The 20136-nt window shown below is 36.7% G+C and overlaps 1 protein-coding gene across 13 annotated transcripts in view; it reads right to left on the bottom strand.

Moving 5' to 3' along the window:
* Positions 1-20136, bottom strand: part of Cask (calcium/calmodulin dependent serine protein kinase) — a 389850-nt gene that overhangs the window by 15677 nt on the left and 354037 nt on the right. For 8 of the 13 annotated variants that reach the window (XM_058582483.1, XM_058582479.1, XM_058582481.1 and 5 more), the window contains 5 exons: positions 19328-19524; positions 11168-11283; positions 2885-2965; positions 2696-2776; positions 11-213 (listed from right to left, as the gene is read on the bottom strand). In XM_058582483.1, the coding sequence (XP_058438466.1) occupies positions 11-213; positions 2696-2776; positions 2885-2965; positions 11168-11283; positions 19328-19524 (678 nt within the window). The remainder of the gene's footprint in view (positions 1-10; positions 214-2695; positions 2777-2884; positions 2966-11167; positions 11284-19327; positions 19525-20136) is intronic. The other 5 variants (XM_058582480.1, XM_058582484.1, XM_058582482.1 and 2 more) reach the window with 1 other exon arrangement.

Consider the following 20136-nt stretch of genomic DNA (forward strand, 5'->3'; position numbering starts at 1 on the left):
TGGGCCTTACCTGAGGCTCCACATCCAGAATTGCAATCAGCCCCTGCTCCTGGATCTTACGAATGGTCTCCAGTTTTGTCCCATACATTGCATCCTCGTGGCTGCCATACTCCAAGTATTCATTGTTTGAGATGTCTTGCATCATTTGGTCATGAGATACAAAGTAATAATTCTTTCCATTTTCTTCGTCTTTCTTTGGAGGTCTGGTTGTATCTGCAAAGTCCCATGTCATGAGAGGTTTAAAGGCTGAGCTGATGAAGTTATGTTCCTAATGGGCCCACCCAGACTACATCTCTTTTTAAAAGTTGTGGCTTCTTTAGGGTATGTCCCACATACCCTGTTCCCATCCCAGCAGCTAGAAGCAAACTCTAGAAACCATTTTTATATGTGTATAACTGTGCCATTTAGTTATTTGGTTTGGGGAATACTTCAGTGTTTACAGATATATTTCACTCCTTCATGGACCACCACAGGAAAAAGATATGAAATGATCCAAGATTAACTCACTCACTATATATATGTCTCAGTGTATTTGGGCCTTGAGCAGGAGGAAGAAAGAAGATTTAAAAAAGGAAATACCAAATATGGTTATTTAAATTTAAACAAATTATAAATAAAAATTTAGTTCCTCAGTTTTACAAGCCATGATTCCAAGGTTTAACTGGCACAGGAGGTTAATGGCTGCTGTGCTGGACAATACAGAGATTGAATACTATCATTATCATGGACAGTTAGTGAGGTGTAACCATAATTATCATATAAAGACCTAAACTAGGAGGTGGAAAACTGGCTCATGGGCCCAAAATGGTCTGCAGTCTTCAGGTTTTACTGGGACACAGCCATGCATGTTTGTTCACATTTTTGTCTATGGCTCTTTTTATGCTGCCACAGCAGAGCTGAGTAGTTGTGACACAGACTGTGTGGCCTTCAAAGTCTCAAATGTTGACTACCTGGTCCTTTACAGAAAAGATTTGCCAAAGTCTGACCTAAGTGGGTATATACTAAAGTCTAAACCAATATGCAAAACTCGCTTCAGGAAATGTTTTTCTAGATGAGCAAGGAATATTGGTTTAAATCTTTTTCTCCCTTTCCTTCCTCTCTCCTACCTTCTTCCTTGCTTCCTACCTTCCTTAAGCAAGGACAAATTTATACTACTCTTTGCTGGCACATGGGCTCAAGCCAGTGGGGAATTTCTTCTTTCCCTTAGAAGTGCCAAGTGTCATGGACTTCAAACTGTGGACAATCAGAGAGGAATCCTTTCTTTAGCCACATCAAAAGCTCAAGAAGTGGCATAATATACTGTTGATATACTATCTTCAGATGATAACTATCTTCAGTTATCTCAGTAGTTAAATGTATGCTGTATACATATCTGGGATCAAATATTTTATTTATTTCTTCCAGATTTTTTTATTGGTGAATTATCATTACATGGGGTCAAATATTTCAGAGATTAGATATGATTGACATCAGCAAAAGTAAGGTTTAAAGTCCAGCTAGCTAATTGGCCATCTAAGTATTTGATCAGAAAACCCCAGTAGCACCAATTGCAACGATACTTGATAAACTTGTCTTGGGTAAATCAGAGCCATCTTGTGAAGCCTCCTGGCTCACTCAGGTGTACAGACTGAGTAAGTGGTGTGGACTGTGTGCTTCAGGATGGCATCCCAGGGCCCTGCAGGAAGGAGCTAGTCAGGACATTTTCTCCAGTTGCTCTTACAAATCATTCTCCTTAAGCTCTTCCCACCCTGAACAAAGCTGTAACTGCTAGAAAGCTTAAGGGATTAAAATTTGAAACTTTAGAATACAGATGATAATAAGATGGCTGCTACTTATCCACCATCTGCTAAGTGCTTCATACACATGTTCTCAAATCTTCTTTACAACCCTGGGATTATTTTATTTTATAGTTCACATAATGAAGAGGGCAAAAGGTTAAGAATAAAATATAGGAAGGTAAGGGGGATATTAGAAATCTTAAAATTTTCAAATTCTGTATAGTAAACAATTGATAGCACATTGACTGGGTTTTTAAACTGATAAGAAGAAGACAGGTGTGCTGGTGCACACCTGTAATCTCATAGCTTCTTGGGAGGTTGAGGCAGGAGTGAATCACAAGTTCATGGCCAGCCTCAGCAATTTAGTGAGGCCCTAGGCATCTTAGATGCTGTCTCAAAATAAAAAATAAAAATGGCTAGGAATGCAGCTCAATGGCAAAGCACCCCTGTGTTCAATCCCCAGTATGAGAGAGAGAGAGAGAGAGAGAGAGAGAGAGAGAGAGAGAGAGAGAGAGAGAGACTGCTGCATTACAGAAAAATATCTAACTATTAAAACTTATTTTTCTGAAGAATAACTAATCTAGGCAATGTTTCAGGCATACTGTTGGAAAAATTAAATTATAAACAGAATGAATGAACTTAATGTTATTTAAAATCCCACAAACACACACACACACAATACATATATTCATACTCAAAGAAGCCTAGGAAGGTATACAACAAAATATTTAAAGAACTTATTATTGGGAGAGTGAAGTTGAGATTATTAACTCATTTTCTTCATTGTCCTCTTTTGGGTTTTTACAAATTTCCTACAACGAACAGCTATTACTTATATAATCAGAAAAAATATGTAAATTACCATGTTGAAAATGAATAAGAAAAACATAATTAAAAGATATTGAGATGTTGCTTACGTGGAATAGGGTATGCAAACCGGTCCGGGTGCTTTGTGATGAGGGTGTTTTTTATGTGTCTTCTCCCAACACCATGTGCACCTATGGCATTTTTTGGAAAAAAAAAAGTTAAAATTGACAACTGTTAATAATATTTACAAAATGTTTTTAAGGTGAGAATAAGTAAGACACTTTTATAGCCAAACTTACCTAATAAGACTAGTGTTTTCCTTTTGAATGCTGGCAGTTTTACTACTTCTTCATATGTGACAAGATCTAATTGATCAAACACTAAAATGCAAAGATTTAGAAGAAAGGTCAATTTATGTAATGAATATTTCAAGTACGTAAATTGTAATTTTACTGGCAAAAACCAAGTTACATTAAAAGTGTCTTAAAATATGAATTAAATTTATGGTATATGCTTTACATGTGATTGAAATCATATAGCATTTAGGAGAGAAATTTTCATTTTAAGCCCATGAAAATGCACTTTAGAAACAGGCAAAGATATGTTGAGTACATGCATAAAAGTCCAATTCGAAAGGATACTGCATATTTTTTCCCATGCAGTATCTAGCAAATCATATGAATTCATTCAAAATCACATGCTGTTCATATTTTTACAATTTAAGAAATCAGCAATACTAAAAAGAAAAAGTCTATGGACAGTGACCAACATGAACTGAGCATGAATGCAGCTAAAGTCAACCAAGAGAGGGGCCACCTAGATCGTTTCTAGAGAGAAATGGATGAGAAATGCACGGCCATTGGTCTTGAACTTCATGGTTCTTTCTTTCAAATTGATTAAGGTGGCATGCTAGATTCTTTCAAAGTCAAGTTCTGTAACTATTGTCACAAGCTTTTAAATGAGCATCTTGCAAGTTCTATTGTAACAGATATCCATTCGATGGAAAATCTCAGGTACGTAAGTAGGAGAACATGCTTTCCTGGCCCTGAAACCATGTCACTCATCACCATGGGCAGTTGTGTGTGATAATCAGGATGAACAGGATGGTAAGAATAGTAAAGGAGAATCTGAACTCAGAAACTTTTGCAAAAGGAGAGTTCTCTGATTATTATAGACCAAGAAGAAATAGTTTAAAAATACTTCTCTGACACCTGCCTGTTAACAACACAAGAAGGATTTTAAGCAACATGTGAAAGTGTTCTGAGCAAATGACCATTCCTGTTGAAGTTCAACATGGTCAGTTTCTCACACAAATTTGAAAATTCTCACAAGAAGGCTAAAATCATCTGTTTCCTGCAGTTTTTTTTTTTTTTTAACATGGTCATACCCAAATATTGTCAGGTACACACTAAATCTTCCTCTTAAAAGAATAATGAATTAGCCCTGGAATTTATTTATTTATTATTATTATTATTATTATTATTATTATTATTATTGGTATTGATTGAACCCAGGGGCGCTTTATCACTGAGCCACATCCCCAGCCCTTTTAATTTTGAAACAGGGTCTTGTTAAGTTGCTTAGGGCCTCTGTAAGTTGCCAAGGCTGGCTTTGAACTTATGATCCTCCTGCCTCAGCCTCCTGAGCCACTGGGGTTACAGGCATGTGCCACCATGCCCAGTTTCTAGCCCTGGATTTTAGAGGGGTTGAAGTAAATTTAATAAAATCGATTTCACATTGCCATAAAGGAATCTGGGATGCTTAGGTTCATCATTAAGAAGGCATCTGCTCCCTGAAACAATGTGGCTAAATGATTGTATCAGCTTAGTAGCAAAGAATCTCACAATGCAAAATAAGATACCCTGGAATGCAATAGATCAGAAACAAACAAATGAACAAAAAGCATGATTCCCAAAATATATATAAAAAGAAATATGTTAATAAAGCATTAGTGCATATTAATGGGTACTTGTGCATTTGTTTTTGTTCCATAACTGGATTTCATAAAGGTTGACTGCAAATCTTTAGAGCATATTCCCTAGCAGCAGCTAAAAACGACGACATGTTTTCTGTGTTTGAAATGGCACACTCCCAAAATTAAAATGAACATGAGGCTCTCTGTGGCAGAGCTAGCTAGTAATGCTGCAGTGGTAATGGAGTGATGAGAGCTGCAAAATGAAAGCAGGAGTGCTTATGGCATCATTTTTTGTACCTATTGTCTGCTGAGTAATATTTCCATCAAGAAAAAGCATGCTTGTGGAACAAGTACATCAATTGGCTGATTTATTTATTTATTTAGGTACTGTGGATTGAGCCCAGGGACACTTAACCACTGAGCTATATCCCCAGCCCTTTTTATTTTTTATTTCGAGACAGGGTCTCACCTAAGTTGCTTAGGGCCTCGCTAAGTTGCTGAGGCTGGCCTTGAACTTGCAATCCTCCTGCCTCAGCCTCCCAAGCTGCTGGGACGACAGGCATGCGCCACCATGCCCAGCTGATATGTTTTAGTGTGTAAAAAGAATCAAGTCTCTCATGAAAGATCAAGATGATGATGACACAAGCATTCTGAATGGTAAACACATCCCCTCCCTCTACAGAGCCCTGACTCTGGTCCTACTGGATTAAGATGTCAGTTTTTAAAAACACCAAGAATGTGTTAGATATCAACAATCAACACCACGAAATGAACAGATAGGTTAAACATCAGCATCTTAACCATGAACGAGTAACATGAAGGGGTTACTTTGCTCTAAATGAAATCATCACGTGGTCATAGGGTTGCAAAGCAATAAGAAAGGATATTGAAACATAAGAGATACAAGGAATATTAGGAGCGTACTTAAAGATTGAACTTTTAAAGGTTTTAAGTTGCTTGTTGATTGAAAAAAAAAATGAAACCACCAAAAACACAGAGGCATAGTCATTCAACAGGTTACTTACATGCACAGAGGCCATTGGGAGTGAGACAGCATGAAAAATGTACAGGGGTCATTGAAATATGGCTTTTCATATATTAGTAAAATAAAAGTATAATATGCACAAAATAAACTTTATCATGCAATATTCTAAACACAAGGCAAATCAATCACATTAAGAAACAAACTCATTTTAATAAAAATTTAATCATATCCTTATATAAAAGCCAATGGATTTCATATACTAGCATCTGGGGTTGAAATTTTACATGGGAATTTACAAGACACTCTTTTTAGAGCGCGTAGGTGTGGAAGTCTTTTGTTTTTTGTTTTGCACCTTCCTGTACTGTTTGCAATTTCTAATTGTGCATGCCTATTACTATTATTATTAATTTTTGCCAGCTCTGGGGATGGAACCCTAGCACATGCTAGGAAAGTGCTCTACCACTGAGCTGCAGTGGTAATGGAGTCATGAGAGCTGCAAAATGAAAGCAGGAGTGCTTATGGCATCATTTTTTATACCTATTGTCTGCTGAGTAATATTTCCATCATCATCATTATTATTATTTTTAATACTTTCAGTATTAAAAATAATGCCCTAGGGTGGCAAGGCCAGAGGCCACTATTTTGTCTTTAGAGTTCTATGTACTCAAGAAAACAAAAAGCATAAAAGTAAAGTACTTTTACTTTTAAAAGTAAACAGCAGTAATTTGTAGCACTAAGCATAATTTAAACATACTTATGAATGGTATTGTAGAGATGCTCTCAGTTCATATGTATGTATATAATAGCATATTTTAGGATATTCAAATATCACTGGCTCAGGGATCTGTCACTTAAAAATGAATGAATGAGGGCTTTCTTTCTTCCTTCCTTTGTACTGGTGATTGAACCCAGGGACACTCTACCACTAAGCTATATCCTCGGCCCTTTTTAGTGCTTATTTTGCAACAGGGTCTCCCTAATTTGTTGAGGCTGGCCTTGAACTTGTGATCCTTTTGCCTTAGCCTCCAGAGTTGCTGGGATTACAGGTGCAAGCTACTGTACTTGACGTGAAGACTTTGTAATTTTAAAAAAAGTTCACATTAGTAACTTGATCTAAAATTTACTTTTGGAAGTTTTAGGGGTGCAATTCTAGCAGCACGACAATGCTTTTTGCACCGAATGAATGTGGCTAAAAATCTTTACGTGTTGCAGAAAATGTATTTGCTGTAAACACTACACATACCATAATCAAATTTTTTTCCCAAGGATTCAGAAATACTTTCTGGCATAGTTTACTTATATTTCTCTGATTTCCTGGTAGGTTACTCAACATTCCAGACACTTCTTTTAAGTTTCTGGTAATTACTTTCCAGTTGAATCTTTTCCATTAAAAAAAAGCTGTTAGCATTGAATCCTTGTCTCAGTTTGAAAAGCTGCAGATATCTTCAAAGACTATACAAATCTCCATTTAAAAAAGGGCATTGCATACTGGTCGCATCAGGCCATGGAGTGTACACTCGAATGCCTGCAGTGGCCAGGAAACTAATGTGGTTAAATGAAGTGGGCCAGACACAAAAACAGGGGATTGTGGGGTTGGCGGGCGCTGGAGAGTAAGTGTCCATCCAAAAGGGCCATTGACGGCCCAGAGTCCTTAAGAAAGGAAGTAGCTCACTGTTCTGCATTCCAAGGGAAGTCTAAATCCAGAGTTTTATATTGAATAATCTGACTTTCAAATGTGATAACTTATAAAATTGTTTTAAACACTGTGTGTGAGAGACAAAACTTATTTATGGGTTCAAATTGACTAACAAATAGGCTGCCACTTTATGATGTGAGATGTAGGCCACACAGATGAGCAGAATTTGGTTTTAACTAAATAATAGCATTTCCTAGTGACAGAAATGGAAATAATTCTGGTATTATTGTTTCCATAAGTTTTATCTACTGACAGTCTGAATCCTTTATTTTTACCACAAATATAAACAATTTCAAAATTTGATGATAAGGCTTGGCTCTTGCTGTCGATATATGATCAATTCTCAAACATTCGGATTATGAAACAAAACATACTACTCTTATTTGCTAAGTACTACAGGAAGAACAAAGGGCATATTGTGTTTCATTCAATTTCTGAAAAAGCCAGAAAAATCCTCTGCAAATATAGTTTGATGTGTGCCCATGAGCTCATCTGGCTCGTTTTCAGTATGAAAGATTATATTTCCAATTTTTTGATGTTTCTATGTATCTGCCTTATTAATGGAGGTCAATAGTATTTGCTTCTCACTCTTTTAGGGCAATTCTGTATGTTAGGATGAAATTTCATTATGGCTAAAAGCAGAAGAGCTGATAAGATGCCCAAATTCCCTTCCTGACAATCTGATGTCTTGTAGAGTAATAGCAATCCCTCAGGAAATGGAAGAGTTGGTTGGTGAAGCAGAAGAAATCTAAAGAAATGGTAACAGAAAGAAACGCTAGGCTTTGTCAGGCAGAATAATCCAGAAAGTGCAAGAAAATAGCTGACCATTTCTCCTGACCAGAGAAACTGAAAGGAGAGCTTGACAGATTATTTTGCAGGTGAGAGAACCCTAACAATGATATTCTGACTAGAGAATCACAGATAAACCTAAACACAAAGAAACTTTTTTTCCCCCTTGGTCTACATTTTATTGGTACTTAAAGGTCAATTATCATTTCATATTAGAGGTGAAAGCAGTAATATGTCATAGTTTAGCAAAAAGCTTACACAGGTCTAGCTTCTGTGACACTCAGAGAGATTTCTCAGGCTGCTAGAGGACAGCGGATCACAATATAAGAACAAATGCTCTAAATGGTTCAGAAGGCAAAAAATAATCCCCCTTCCCGCGCTGATTTCTATGCCATTAGAGAAAAGCATTGTTTAAGGAGCTCTGCAAGAACCTTCTAAGGAGCTCAGACTTCATTTCCCAAGAGGGTTCACATGCAGAGAAAAGTACTGACAGGCAGAACACTCACTTAAGCAAGGGATTGATTCGGCTCTGATGCTCAGAAGAGATCCTTAGTTAGGAAAACACTGAAGATAACAAATAAGTGGTTGAAGTAGGTCCCCATCCCCACTTGCCCTCGCTTTATCTTCATTTTGAGTTTCCAAGAACTTAGATAGGTCAATGGTTTGGGACAGATGTAAAGACAGAGGAAAAACCACTTCTGTTCTACCCATTAGGCTCCTGCCTTCTGTATCAAGGGTGAAATCTTTTAACCTTGACAGGCAATGATCTACCAAAGAGCCAAAGCCTGCTGTGGGATAGAGTACTAAGCTTCCTTAAATGATACCCATGTGGCAGGCCACGTGGTGAAAGAACACTGAATTTGAGAATTAGAAAAAGATTGTCTTGATTGATTAGCTGAATTCCCTTGTTTGTTTTTTGGTACTGGGGAATGAACCTGGGGGGGCGTTCAACCACTGAGCCACATCCCCAGTCATTTTTTTTTTGTAGTTGGACACAATGCTTTTTTAAAAAAAATTATTTAATTTTTTTATGTGGTGCTGAGGATTGAACCCAGAGCCTTGCATGTGCCAGGCTAGTGCTCTATTGCTGAGACACAACCCTAGCCCCCCCAGCCATTTTTTAAAAAAAAATATCTTATCTAGAGACAGGGTCTCACTGAATTGCCGAGGCTGGCCTTAAACTCCTGATCCTCCTGCCTCAGCCTCCCGAGCTGCTGGGATTATAAGCATAAGTGATTTGCCCGAGTCCCATGGTTACTCAGGTGTGCTGATTTCTGGTCCTATCTCAGGCTGCCTATTAAGCTTACAGATGTATTTGCAGGACCAGTGTGCTCCATCCGTTAGGAATCAGAGAATTAAGACAACAGAAGAGACTAGTGATGTCCCGGTGCTCAAAGAACAGAAAAAGTGAACCACAGAAAATACTGGCTGCCAGACTGGATGCTGATTCTCTGGCAAAATTCTTTAATGCATGATTGATTGGGTTAATTCTTTATCATCATTTAGAAAGACCTAGTTTTTCAATGGATTTGCTTATTTTTCCTCATAGCTGAATTCAAGAATATTGGCAAATTGAACACTCATGTCTATGGGCCCTCCATTAGTACAGTATAAAACTAATGATGCACTGACAGCCTTTAACCAGCCATTTCTTTGTTGTTTTCTAGGTTTAAATTGATTTCAATACCATCTATGTCTATGTGTCATTTAATATTGTAAATTTTTCAAATTAAGATAATTTTTTTGAGTATTTAGATAATGTCAGTATGTTTTCTTGTGAGCCTGTTAGATTGTGCTGGCAGAAATAAAAACAACTAAGGACACTTGGCAAAAAACTGCTGACATCTTAGGTTGAGCAACACTCTGCTGATACTGCATTGCATTTTTTCAAAGCATACTACTTGAGAATTTCCAATTAATAGTGGCTAGACTGCATTTAACTAGTCTGCTTTAAGTATTTCTTCTCTTTATAAAACAAAACAAAAAGTCATTATGAGAGGAGTGCTCTGTAGTAGTACATAATCAGAAATAAAAGATACATTTTATCAGAAATAAAAATGTGGCACAATGTAATTAATCCGGAAAGAAGGACTTCCCATTTAACACTACCATTTGAACTTAAAACTATGTGGCCATTCACATTCATCTTGTATCATACAGCATTTCAAAATGTTTATTTTAATTTCTGATTCAGAAATGAAAATTGAGAATTCTTAAATATTTTTTCCTAGTGAATGTTAGAACATTCTACAGAGAAAGAAGCTTTTCATATTTGTCCAATTAATTATATTATGTTGTTGGATTGAGTATGTGTGTTTGGATTTGCTTGATTTTTTTGGGTCACATTTGATTTTTGGAGTTCTTTCTGAAACCTTGGGAACCCATCTAATGCCAGTGTCAGGGCTCTTAATTCCTCAGAAAAAGTTCCTTACAAAAGGAGTCATTTTAAGGAATCATTGAAAATAACTGTATCATTATGTATTTTCTTTTCGCTTAAGCTACATCCTGCGAGTCTTCTGGGAATTCTCTTGCAATAACAGATCATGCTTTCTTGGTATTCATTTCAGTTTTTAACAAAACAAGTGAACATTTTGACTTACGTTGCACACAAGCTTCCATATAGACAAACAAACTATGAAGGGAAGGCCAAGATAATGTCTTTGATTTTTTGGGAGCTTGGAAATGCCATGAAGGAGAAGACTACTCACAGAAACGGACTAAACCAAGTTAGTACCTATGTCATCTGCGCCCTTTCAAACCAAGCACTCAACCTTTTGCAGCACAGCTTGTGCGTGCACCTTTGCCCTTAGATATCTGTCATGGGGCCATGTCCAAGCACCAGGGAGGAAGCCAGGAGGGAGGGTTATCTGATCAAGGCCAAGGGAGGTAAGAATCCTGGGGTCTTGGCAAACTCTCAAGCTCCCATTTCTCAGGGGAGGACTTAACTTGTTGACATCCCCGAATACAGTATTTCCCAATAGCATTTCTATCCAATAAAGTTCAACTTTGTAAAATATATTGTTAATCACCAACATATTAATCGGAGGCAGAGTTTTCTTCATGGTTTTGCAAGTTGGTGACAGTCTCACAGGGTGGAATGTTTTGGATAAACTCTGAAGACCAAATGGAAATGTTACATCTACATTGGTCTTGGAGATGTTTAACCCAGCCTCAGGAACCGATGTACTTTTCCCTACCTGCATTGTGCTTTGCCAAATATTTATCTTTGTACTGCTTCTTTTTCTTGCCAAACCAAGTACAGCTGGCCTGCTGCTCCTGTTTGGTCTTCTCCATTGCAATGCAAGCTACTCGCCTAGTACACAAAGGAGGGGGAAAAACCCACCAAAATTAATGTATACATTAATATATATTAATGTATAAAAGAGAAAGATGATTCATTTGAAGAGTTTACATGAAAAAGCATGAACACACTCATTTTAGTCTTTCAAATCACTCACAAAAGACTGCTTTTTGGTTTGCATGATGATTCCTTAGAAATGTTTAAACAGCATAGGCTTATGTTAAAATGGCATTGCATTTCTTGAACATACATCACTGATAACACACATCAGGAACTTAAACTTGTGGCTATGAGAATGATCATGGGATTCTGAGTAGAGACAGGCCTCTTTTGAACCCTGGCTTTGCCACTCATTAGCTGGTATTGAGTACTTAGTGTTAGGCACTTTTCTAGGAATTTTACATATATTAACTCAATCTTTCTAATGACAAACAGAATTGTGTCACCATTCTACAGATGAAGAGATATTGAAGGATTGAGAGGCTAAGCAATTTGCCTGAAATTACACAGCTAGATTGTAACTTTACATCCTGTCAAAGTAGGGAGAGTCTGGCACCCAAGCCCATGACCTCAGCCAGAACATTCTATCAGTAAGGTCTTTAATCTCTTGGAGTTTCTCAGGGGCTGTTATAAAGAATTAGAAGACAAAAGGTAAATGTCCCTACCTCAGTGCCAGGCACACAGTAGATGTTTATTTAGTAAATGGTATTACTACTGCATGACAATTCTTTTTTTCTTTTTGCAGTACCAGGGACTGAACCTAGGAGTGCTGTACCACTGATCCACATCCCCAGCCCCTTTTATTTTTTATTTTAAGATAGGGTCTGGCTAAGATGCTTAGGGCCTTGCTAAGTTGCTGATGCTGGCTTTTAAACTTGTGATCCTCCTGCCTCAGCCTCCCAAGTGAAGTCCCTAGGATTACAGGTATGCATAATTGAGCCCAGCCTGCACAACCAGGCTTAGTCCAAGATAGAAAAAAAAAAGTGTTATAATTAAATTATTATAATTATAAGCAGAAAATTATAATTTTGGTCTACTTGATTATAGTATGCAGCATTGGTAACATAGGCAGAGATGTTAAAAAATTGCTCTCTTAGGTTTAGTCTATGCAGATACTTGCCTTTTTTTTTTTTTTTAGGATGTTGCCATAGATTTTACTCTTAATGATTTTACTTATGGATCAATCAGGAGTCCCTGAATGAGTTATATAGAAGGAAAATCCAAAATCACTATCAGAATGCCATATGGTACTATTGTAAATGTGAAGTTATTTTCCAGTGGGGTTGTACTGATGATGTACACTCCCACTAGCAGTGTATGAGAGTTCCTACTGTTCTACTTCCTTGGAAACATTTGGTATTATTAGTCTTTAATTCTATCATCATGGTGGATAAGCAACATAATACCACTGTGTTTTAGTTTACATTTAACTGATTAGTAATGAGACTGAGCACCCCTGGATTTCTTCTTTTGTAAAGTGTCTGCTTAAATGTCTTGATTATTTTCCTGATTTGGATATTATACCTTTGTTAGTTCTACGCATTGCAGATACCTTCTCCTACTCTATGGATTGCTTCTTTATTTTTTTATGGTATCTTCTAATGAACACATATTATTAGCTTTAATTTAGTTAAATTTATCAATCTTTCCTTTAATGAGAAGTATTTTTGATATTTTAAGAAATCCTTCCTAGTCTTTGAAGATATTTTCCAATATTACCCTCTCAAAGTTTATAGTTTTATTTTTCATGATTTGGTTTTTAATGTAAAGGAACTGAGTTTTGCTGTTTGTGTGAAGCAGGGGTCTAGCTTCTTTCTTCTTTTTCTCCCTAACAGATACCCAATTATCCCAGCACAACTTACTGAAAAGTCCGTCCATTTCAGACTGCTTTGCAATGCTATTTCTGTCATATATCAAGTGCCCATTTGTGTATGGGAGTGTTTGGGGGTTCGCTATTCTTTTCATCTGGTCTATTGGAGCATCCTTAAATTTACACTGGATTATCTTTAATTTTTTTTTTTTTGTACCAGGGATTAAACCCAAGGGTGCTTAAACACTGAGCCATATCCTTGGCCCTTTTTATTTTTATTTTGAGACAGAGTCTCACTAAGTTGCTTAGGGCCTTGCTAAGTCGCTGAAGCTGGCTTTGAACTTGGGATCCTTCTGCCTCAGCCTCCTGAGCTGCTAAGATTACAGGCATGCACCATCATGCCCCACAATACCTGATTATCTTAACTACTAAAGCTTTATAAGTAGTCTTAGAATCTAATGGAGCAAGACATCCTTACTCATTCTTCAAGAACATCTTGGTTACTCCTTAACAAATGTATTTCCATGTAAACTTTAAAGTTAGATTGTCAATTTCAAAACTGTTGGGATTTTGGCTGAGGTTGCACTGAATCCATAAAATCAATATGGGAGGAATAGATTTTCTACAATATTAAATCTTTCAGTTCATGAACACAATATGTCTTTCTGTTTTCCTTAATGTTTCAATACATTTTATAATTTTTTTCTATAAATTTCTCAAATACCTTTGTCAGATTTGTTTCCAGGTTTACTGATTTAAACAAACAAACAAGCCTTTGTAAATGGTATTTAAAAACTACTTTGTAATGATGAAAATTTCAAACACATATGAGAATATAATGAAATGAACCTCAGATACATACAGCACAACTTCAACAATTATTACTCATAACTTATTTGATTTTTTAAAATTGTATCTCTGTGATATCTTATGTTCCTTTACCATTTTCATTTCTTGAATATGGGTAATTAATCTAGAGACCTAATAAGATTCAGGGTCAATTTTTTTTAGAGCATCATGGTGTAGCAGGTGGTATTATGTATGGCATCGTTTAAAAGTTTTACTTTCTGTTTGTGTCTGGTAAATAGAAGTGGAATTGATTTTTATATTTTTAAGTGTTTTTATTAGTTAATTATATACAACAATGGGGTTTATTTTGACATATTCATAGATGCATACAACATAATTTGCTCCATTTTAATCCTTAGTACTTACTCTTTCCCTCCCAGCCTCCCTCCCCATGATCCCCCCTTTAAACTACTCTACTGGACTTCTATTTATTTATTTATTTTAAAGTTAGTACATTATAGTTATACATTAAAGTGAAACTTACTGTGATATATTCATATATGTACATGACATAATTTGGTCAGTTTTATTTCAGTTTCTTCCTAGAATCAATTTTTTAAATATTGATTTTATATCAGCAAACTTGCTGAACTGTCATATTAATTCTAATTGTTTATCTATAGATTCCTTTGAATTTCTATGAATCACAACATCTGAAAAATTTTTCCTTTTCCAATAATGTTTATTGTAGGTTTCCTGTAGATGTCCTATATCAGGTTAAGGAGGTCCCCTTCAATTCATGGTTTGTGGGAGTTTTAATTAGGATTGGGTGTTGAATTTTATCAGAATTTTTTTCTCTATCTATTGATATGACCACATATCATTTCTTTAGTCTGTTAATAGGCGGATCAGGCTGATTGGTTTTCATATGTCAAAACAGCCACTTACTCCCAGTATAAATTCCACTGGGTCATGATGCTTTGTCCTTTTTATATATTGCTGGACTCAACTTGCTAATAATTTTGTTGAGAACTGTATTTGTGTTCATGTTGAATACTGGTATGTAGTTTTCTTTCTTTCTGTACTGGGGATTGAACCCAGGGGTGCTTTATCACTGAGCAACATCCATAGCCCTTTTTATTTTGAGACAGGGTCTCACTAAGTTGCTTAGAGACTTGTTTAGTTTCTGAGGCTGGTTTTGAACTTGTGATCCTCCTGCCTCAGCCTCATGAGCTGCTAGGATTACAGATCTGTGCCACCATGCCTGGCTGGGATGTAGTTTTCTTGAACTGCCTTTATTTAATTTTGGTTTTGGGGTAATAATGGCATCATAAAATGAGTTGGAGGTATTCTTCTCTATTTTCTTAAAGATATTTTTCTCCATGCCTCTTAGCCTTTCTTGTTCACTGAGGTTTCTATTTATTTTTGTTTGGGGAGAAGACATTTACTGGGAAACACTGTGACCTATCAGTGATAGCATCACAGTCAATCTCCATATATTACCTTTGTGGCATACTGAGGAGACTGATGAGATCTTCACTTTGGAGATTCTTTTGGCACAAGTCAAAATATACTATAGTCTCAATTAATTATAGCTTCTCTGAGGCACAAGATTATTGGAAACATGAACAGAATTAAGGATTTTTTTTGACAAGTTAAAAAAAGACAACCCTTGACCTTGTGAAGCCTATGTCATCAAGTACATAGTATTTTACAATAACAAGTTCCCAGTAAAAGTCAGTGGTGTGGTCATGTGTGGTATGATAGAGGAATGAAAGTGACTTTTTAACCAGCCACTCAGGAAATCAATGGCAATTCTTTAGCTCAGTCAGTGCATAGAAACTGTGTTAGGATTAAGGTCAACATGGAGGGAAATTTCAAATACAGCTTTGTGACTGATGTCAACTTTATTATCAGAATTAAAATCTCAGTGGCCACACACCTGTTAGGATGACTTTTAAAAATTTCATATAGGGGAATGCCATTCAGGAAAAAAAAAAGAAATATGTGATACACCTGTTAATTTTATTGGTACCTTTGTTCATAGGCAAGGGTAGAGATGACCGATTCAGAGACCCAAACATATTAAAGACCTACATTGATGTGACTATAGAAGGACATTTGGGTCAAAAAATTTGATTTCTCATCTAGCAGATGTGAAAAATGTGACTTGGTAGCAATACATTTGAATAAAACTTCTAGGTCTGGCTGATGATACTGTTTCAAATCTTTCTGGTAAGTATTTCATGCACACTGACATTTTAGAGCCCAATTCCCTTTCTCAATAGAGGGAAGCTGCTTTTTCTCTTGAGCCATTCAAGAATGGCTTCCTGTATCCCCTAAAGTCCTAATCAGATCTTAAGGGACATACCATCCAGTGGGTTTCTTCCTCATCATCCTGGTCAGAGTTCCTATCTCCTTCCTATTAAATTTTACAACTTTAATCTAGTTCATTAATTTTTCAAAACTGAACATATTTAAAATGGACAATTTCATCAGTTTTTGATGTTATGTATAGATCCCATGAAACCATCATTGCAATCAAGATGAACATTTTCATTACCCCTGGAATTGTGGCAGGCTCCTCTGAAATCCCTTCTTCTCTCCATCCCCATCCCTATGTGCTAGGCAACCATTATTTCTATAGATTAGTTTACATTCTCCAAAAGGTTATGTAAATGGAATCATATAGAATGTCCTCTTTTTTGCCTCGATTCTTTTGCTCAGTAGAATACTTTTGAGTTTCATCCCTACTATTGTATCAATGGTTTATTCCTTTTTATACTGGGTGGCATTCCATTTGTACAACTGTGTCATCACTTTTTTAATCCATTCACGTGGTGGAACATTTTAAAGTCATTTTAATAGATGTGTGGTCCTGAGATTTTAATATTGTTACTGTATACTCCACCCCCCTTGAAAGTTCTTTTGGTTCTTTTTCAAATATGTCATGTCATTTATATTTTTTCTGTTCCCTAGAGATAATTTTTTCAAGCTCATTGTTGAATATTTTAAAACTTGGTAATGCTGATTTTAAAATATTTGTCTTCTAATTCAATATACCAAGTGGGTTTGAGTTTGTCTTTACTGTCATTTCTTTTGGGTCTTGCTTGTTTCCTTGTGTGCTTGGTGACTTGGACTTGCCGGTCACTGCCCTGAAAAAAGTTAATGTAGGGCGTTAGGATGAGGTTGTGGGGTTAAGATGAAAATGTTCTTTTTTTACAGACTTTCTTTTTGTTTATATCAGATATGTGGGACTATTAATAAGGAAAATGGAAACTTCAAACCAAATACATGGCTTGGGTTTCCCTGGCTGCCCCAGACTAGATGCACCTTGGTCTCAATTCATTCAAGGTGGACTGGTGGAGTTTGTTTCCTCTTTACTTTCGCCTTTTGCTTTGCTCAGTGACAAAGCAGCCATCTCTATAGTTCCCTGGTTAAAGAGGAGTAAGGCTCTGCTGTTTACTTTTAACTTGGAGGTATCACCTTTTATAGTCCTAATACTATGGGGAGGGTCTCTTAACAGATTCCTCAACTTGTTTAGGCTGCAGGGCTTAACCTTGGTCCTCTGGCATAGAAGTGTTCAGTAAGGGCAAATGCCCCTCCTGGGAAAATACACCAATTTGGGCATTTCAAATTTCTGCTTATCATTCTGATTAAAAGCTTTCATAGAAAAAATTGTTCACTGAGTTCTCTAATACCTTTTCAACTATTCAGTGCGTTCAAGGCCTTTTTAAAAAACATATTTTCTGCAGCACTTTTCATTTTTTTTTCAGCAGGAAGATTAATCCAAATAACCTAGTCCACCATTATGGGAAAAAGTAAGCAAATCTGCTTTTTCCACTGACATTTCTCAGGATTCCTTCAGAGGATTCCAAGTTCTAGATATTAGTGGGACATGATTTTTTTTTTAATAGATGATCTCATTAGGGAGAAGAGGTTTGGGATCTACATAATTATTTTTGATAAATGTTCATAATATATGGCAACACTCAGGAAAACATTTTGTAGAATGTAAATCTCTGTTAAAAGCATAACAGAAGCATCATCAAAGTGATTTAGAATCGCTTTCCTCTGGTTTATGCTAAACTGTTTCTTGAAGATCAGAGTGAAAGACAAGGCCAGATGGAAGTAAGGCTGCTGCTTGTCTGGGCCCACATATCCTCATGTGAAAAATGATGGCATCTGAAGTCCTCATCAGCTCCAGCATTCTAAATTTAAGAATATTTTTGGGAAACATGGGATAGCTGAAAGAGGCGAACAAGTAGAAGAGATTAACTAAGATAACTGAGAAAGCACTCTCTTTTTTTTTTCCTACACTGGGGATTGATCCCAGGGCCTCACACATTCTAGGCAAGTGCTCTCCCATGAAGCCACATCCCCAGTCCTTTTCATTTTGAGATAGTGTCCAGCTAAATTACTGAGGCTGGCCTTGAACTCACAATCCTTCTGCTAAACCTTCCAAGAAGCTGGGAATACAGAGGGGCATCACTGCACACAGTTGAGAAAGTTCTTAATTATTGAGAAAAATGGGTGAAAAAGTCATTAAATATGTCTATGCACTTTGGCTTCTTTTAACTAAGTTCAAAAAAATTTTTTTGTGGGGGTCTTAGCAGACTGCTTATGGTTGTTATTTTTTGTTACATGAAACAAAACCCAGACATTGGGTTATTTCTTTTGAACTAGATTTCTGGTAGAAATTGCCCAAGTACCAACAAAGCTAAGACCATGAACATTAAAAAAAATCATTTGCACAAACTAGAGCAATGATAGCAGAAACAGATTTTACTAAAATATAAACTGATCCATGTCTCTTCTCAGTTAAAACAGGGTCTGACAACCTTGTCTGACATTACCCTGCTTTCAGAGCCTTCCTCCTTCCTTCCTTTGTTTGGTGCTTGGGATGAAATCCAGGGCCTTTTGCATGCCAGGCAAGTGCTCTATACCATACAGCCACATCCCTAGCTCATAAAAGGCATTTTTAAAGAATGGTAAGGCAAAGAAAGAAGCTTCTGGCTGCCTCTCTTCCAGCAGTAAAACATTTTTATTTTTAAATGCCCTGAGTGAAAAAAAAAAATGCCTGGGTGATACTGAATCAGGGCGTGTGGGTTGTTTGCTGGTGATGGGGCCCTGTGGGCATGAGAGAGGAGCAAGGAGGAGGTATATTTGTAAGAAAATGCCACTCTAAAGGAATTGCAACAGCTTATGAGAGTGGAGGGCTCCGCTGGTGTGATCCTGTGATCCCAGGCCTGTAACTCAACTGCTCTAGCCCTTCTTTGGCTTATACATAAAACTGCCGTCTGCTGAGGACTTAGAATTCTTGGATGGCTGATTTTGGATTTTGTCTGGCTAGCAAAGCAAGGTATGTATCAAAGAGATTTTGCAATATGAAATAACATAAAGTTGAACACTGGAAAGGCAGGGTTTCATTTTTATTATAAAACAACAAAAGCATACCATTCCTGAAGTTCAGGAGAAGGGATGAGGCCTGCGGTTCCATTTTTGGAGTTTTCCAGTTTACCCTGCCACCAGTTGTGATCATCCTTACTAATAATTTGGATGATGTCACCAACTCTGAATCGAATGCCAGCTTCTTTGCAGGGGATGAGGTCATCCTTGGCTGGATCATATTCAAATTGTGCTCTTACATAGATCTATAAAATAGGAGTTTGTAAGAAAGGAGGCCATAGTGATGTGAAGGAAAACAATAAGCTCTAATCTAATAACCACACACCAACACTTACAGTACAAATAGGACAGAAGATGGGGAAAGCAAAAACGATGCATGGATATACGACACAAAAGACTTTTCTACACCACTATAAACAATGTACTGCCTTTGATGTGTAAGGGTTCAAAACTTTGCTGTTTTTATTTGGAAGGAGCACTTAAAATACTCATTAATTAAAATAAATACTTCTTTCTGCTTTTAGTATAACAGAATAGGTCTGTAATTACAGAGAAGCATGCTTATCACTTTTTAAACCTACAGTGGTTATGTTGACGTCATGGATAAGTTGTCATGACAACATGGCAGCCTTTGAGCCATAAAGACTAGCAGTCAGGGTAAGTCTTAACCCTAAAGCAGCACATTATATAAAACTAGCAAGAACTTTGGGCTGGTGACTTGAAAATCAAGGTGTACATGACAACTGGCAGTGGGTACACTGCTAATAAACTTAAATGTAACTCAAGCAATTTTTTAAAAAGTCAGTTAAAAAAGGATTTAGGCTTTATACTTGTGTTTTACTCTTCTGAGAGAATGA

The sequence above is a fragment of the Marmota monax genome, unplaced genomic scaffold, assembly GCF_021218885.2.
Source record: "Marmota monax isolate L192 unplaced genomic scaffold, Marmota_monax_Labrador192_F-V1.1 WCK01_AAM20220418_F8-fsc00182, whole genome shotgun sequence".
Taxonomy (NCBI): Eukaryota; Metazoa; Chordata; class Mammalia; order Rodentia; family Sciuridae; genus Marmota; species Marmota monax.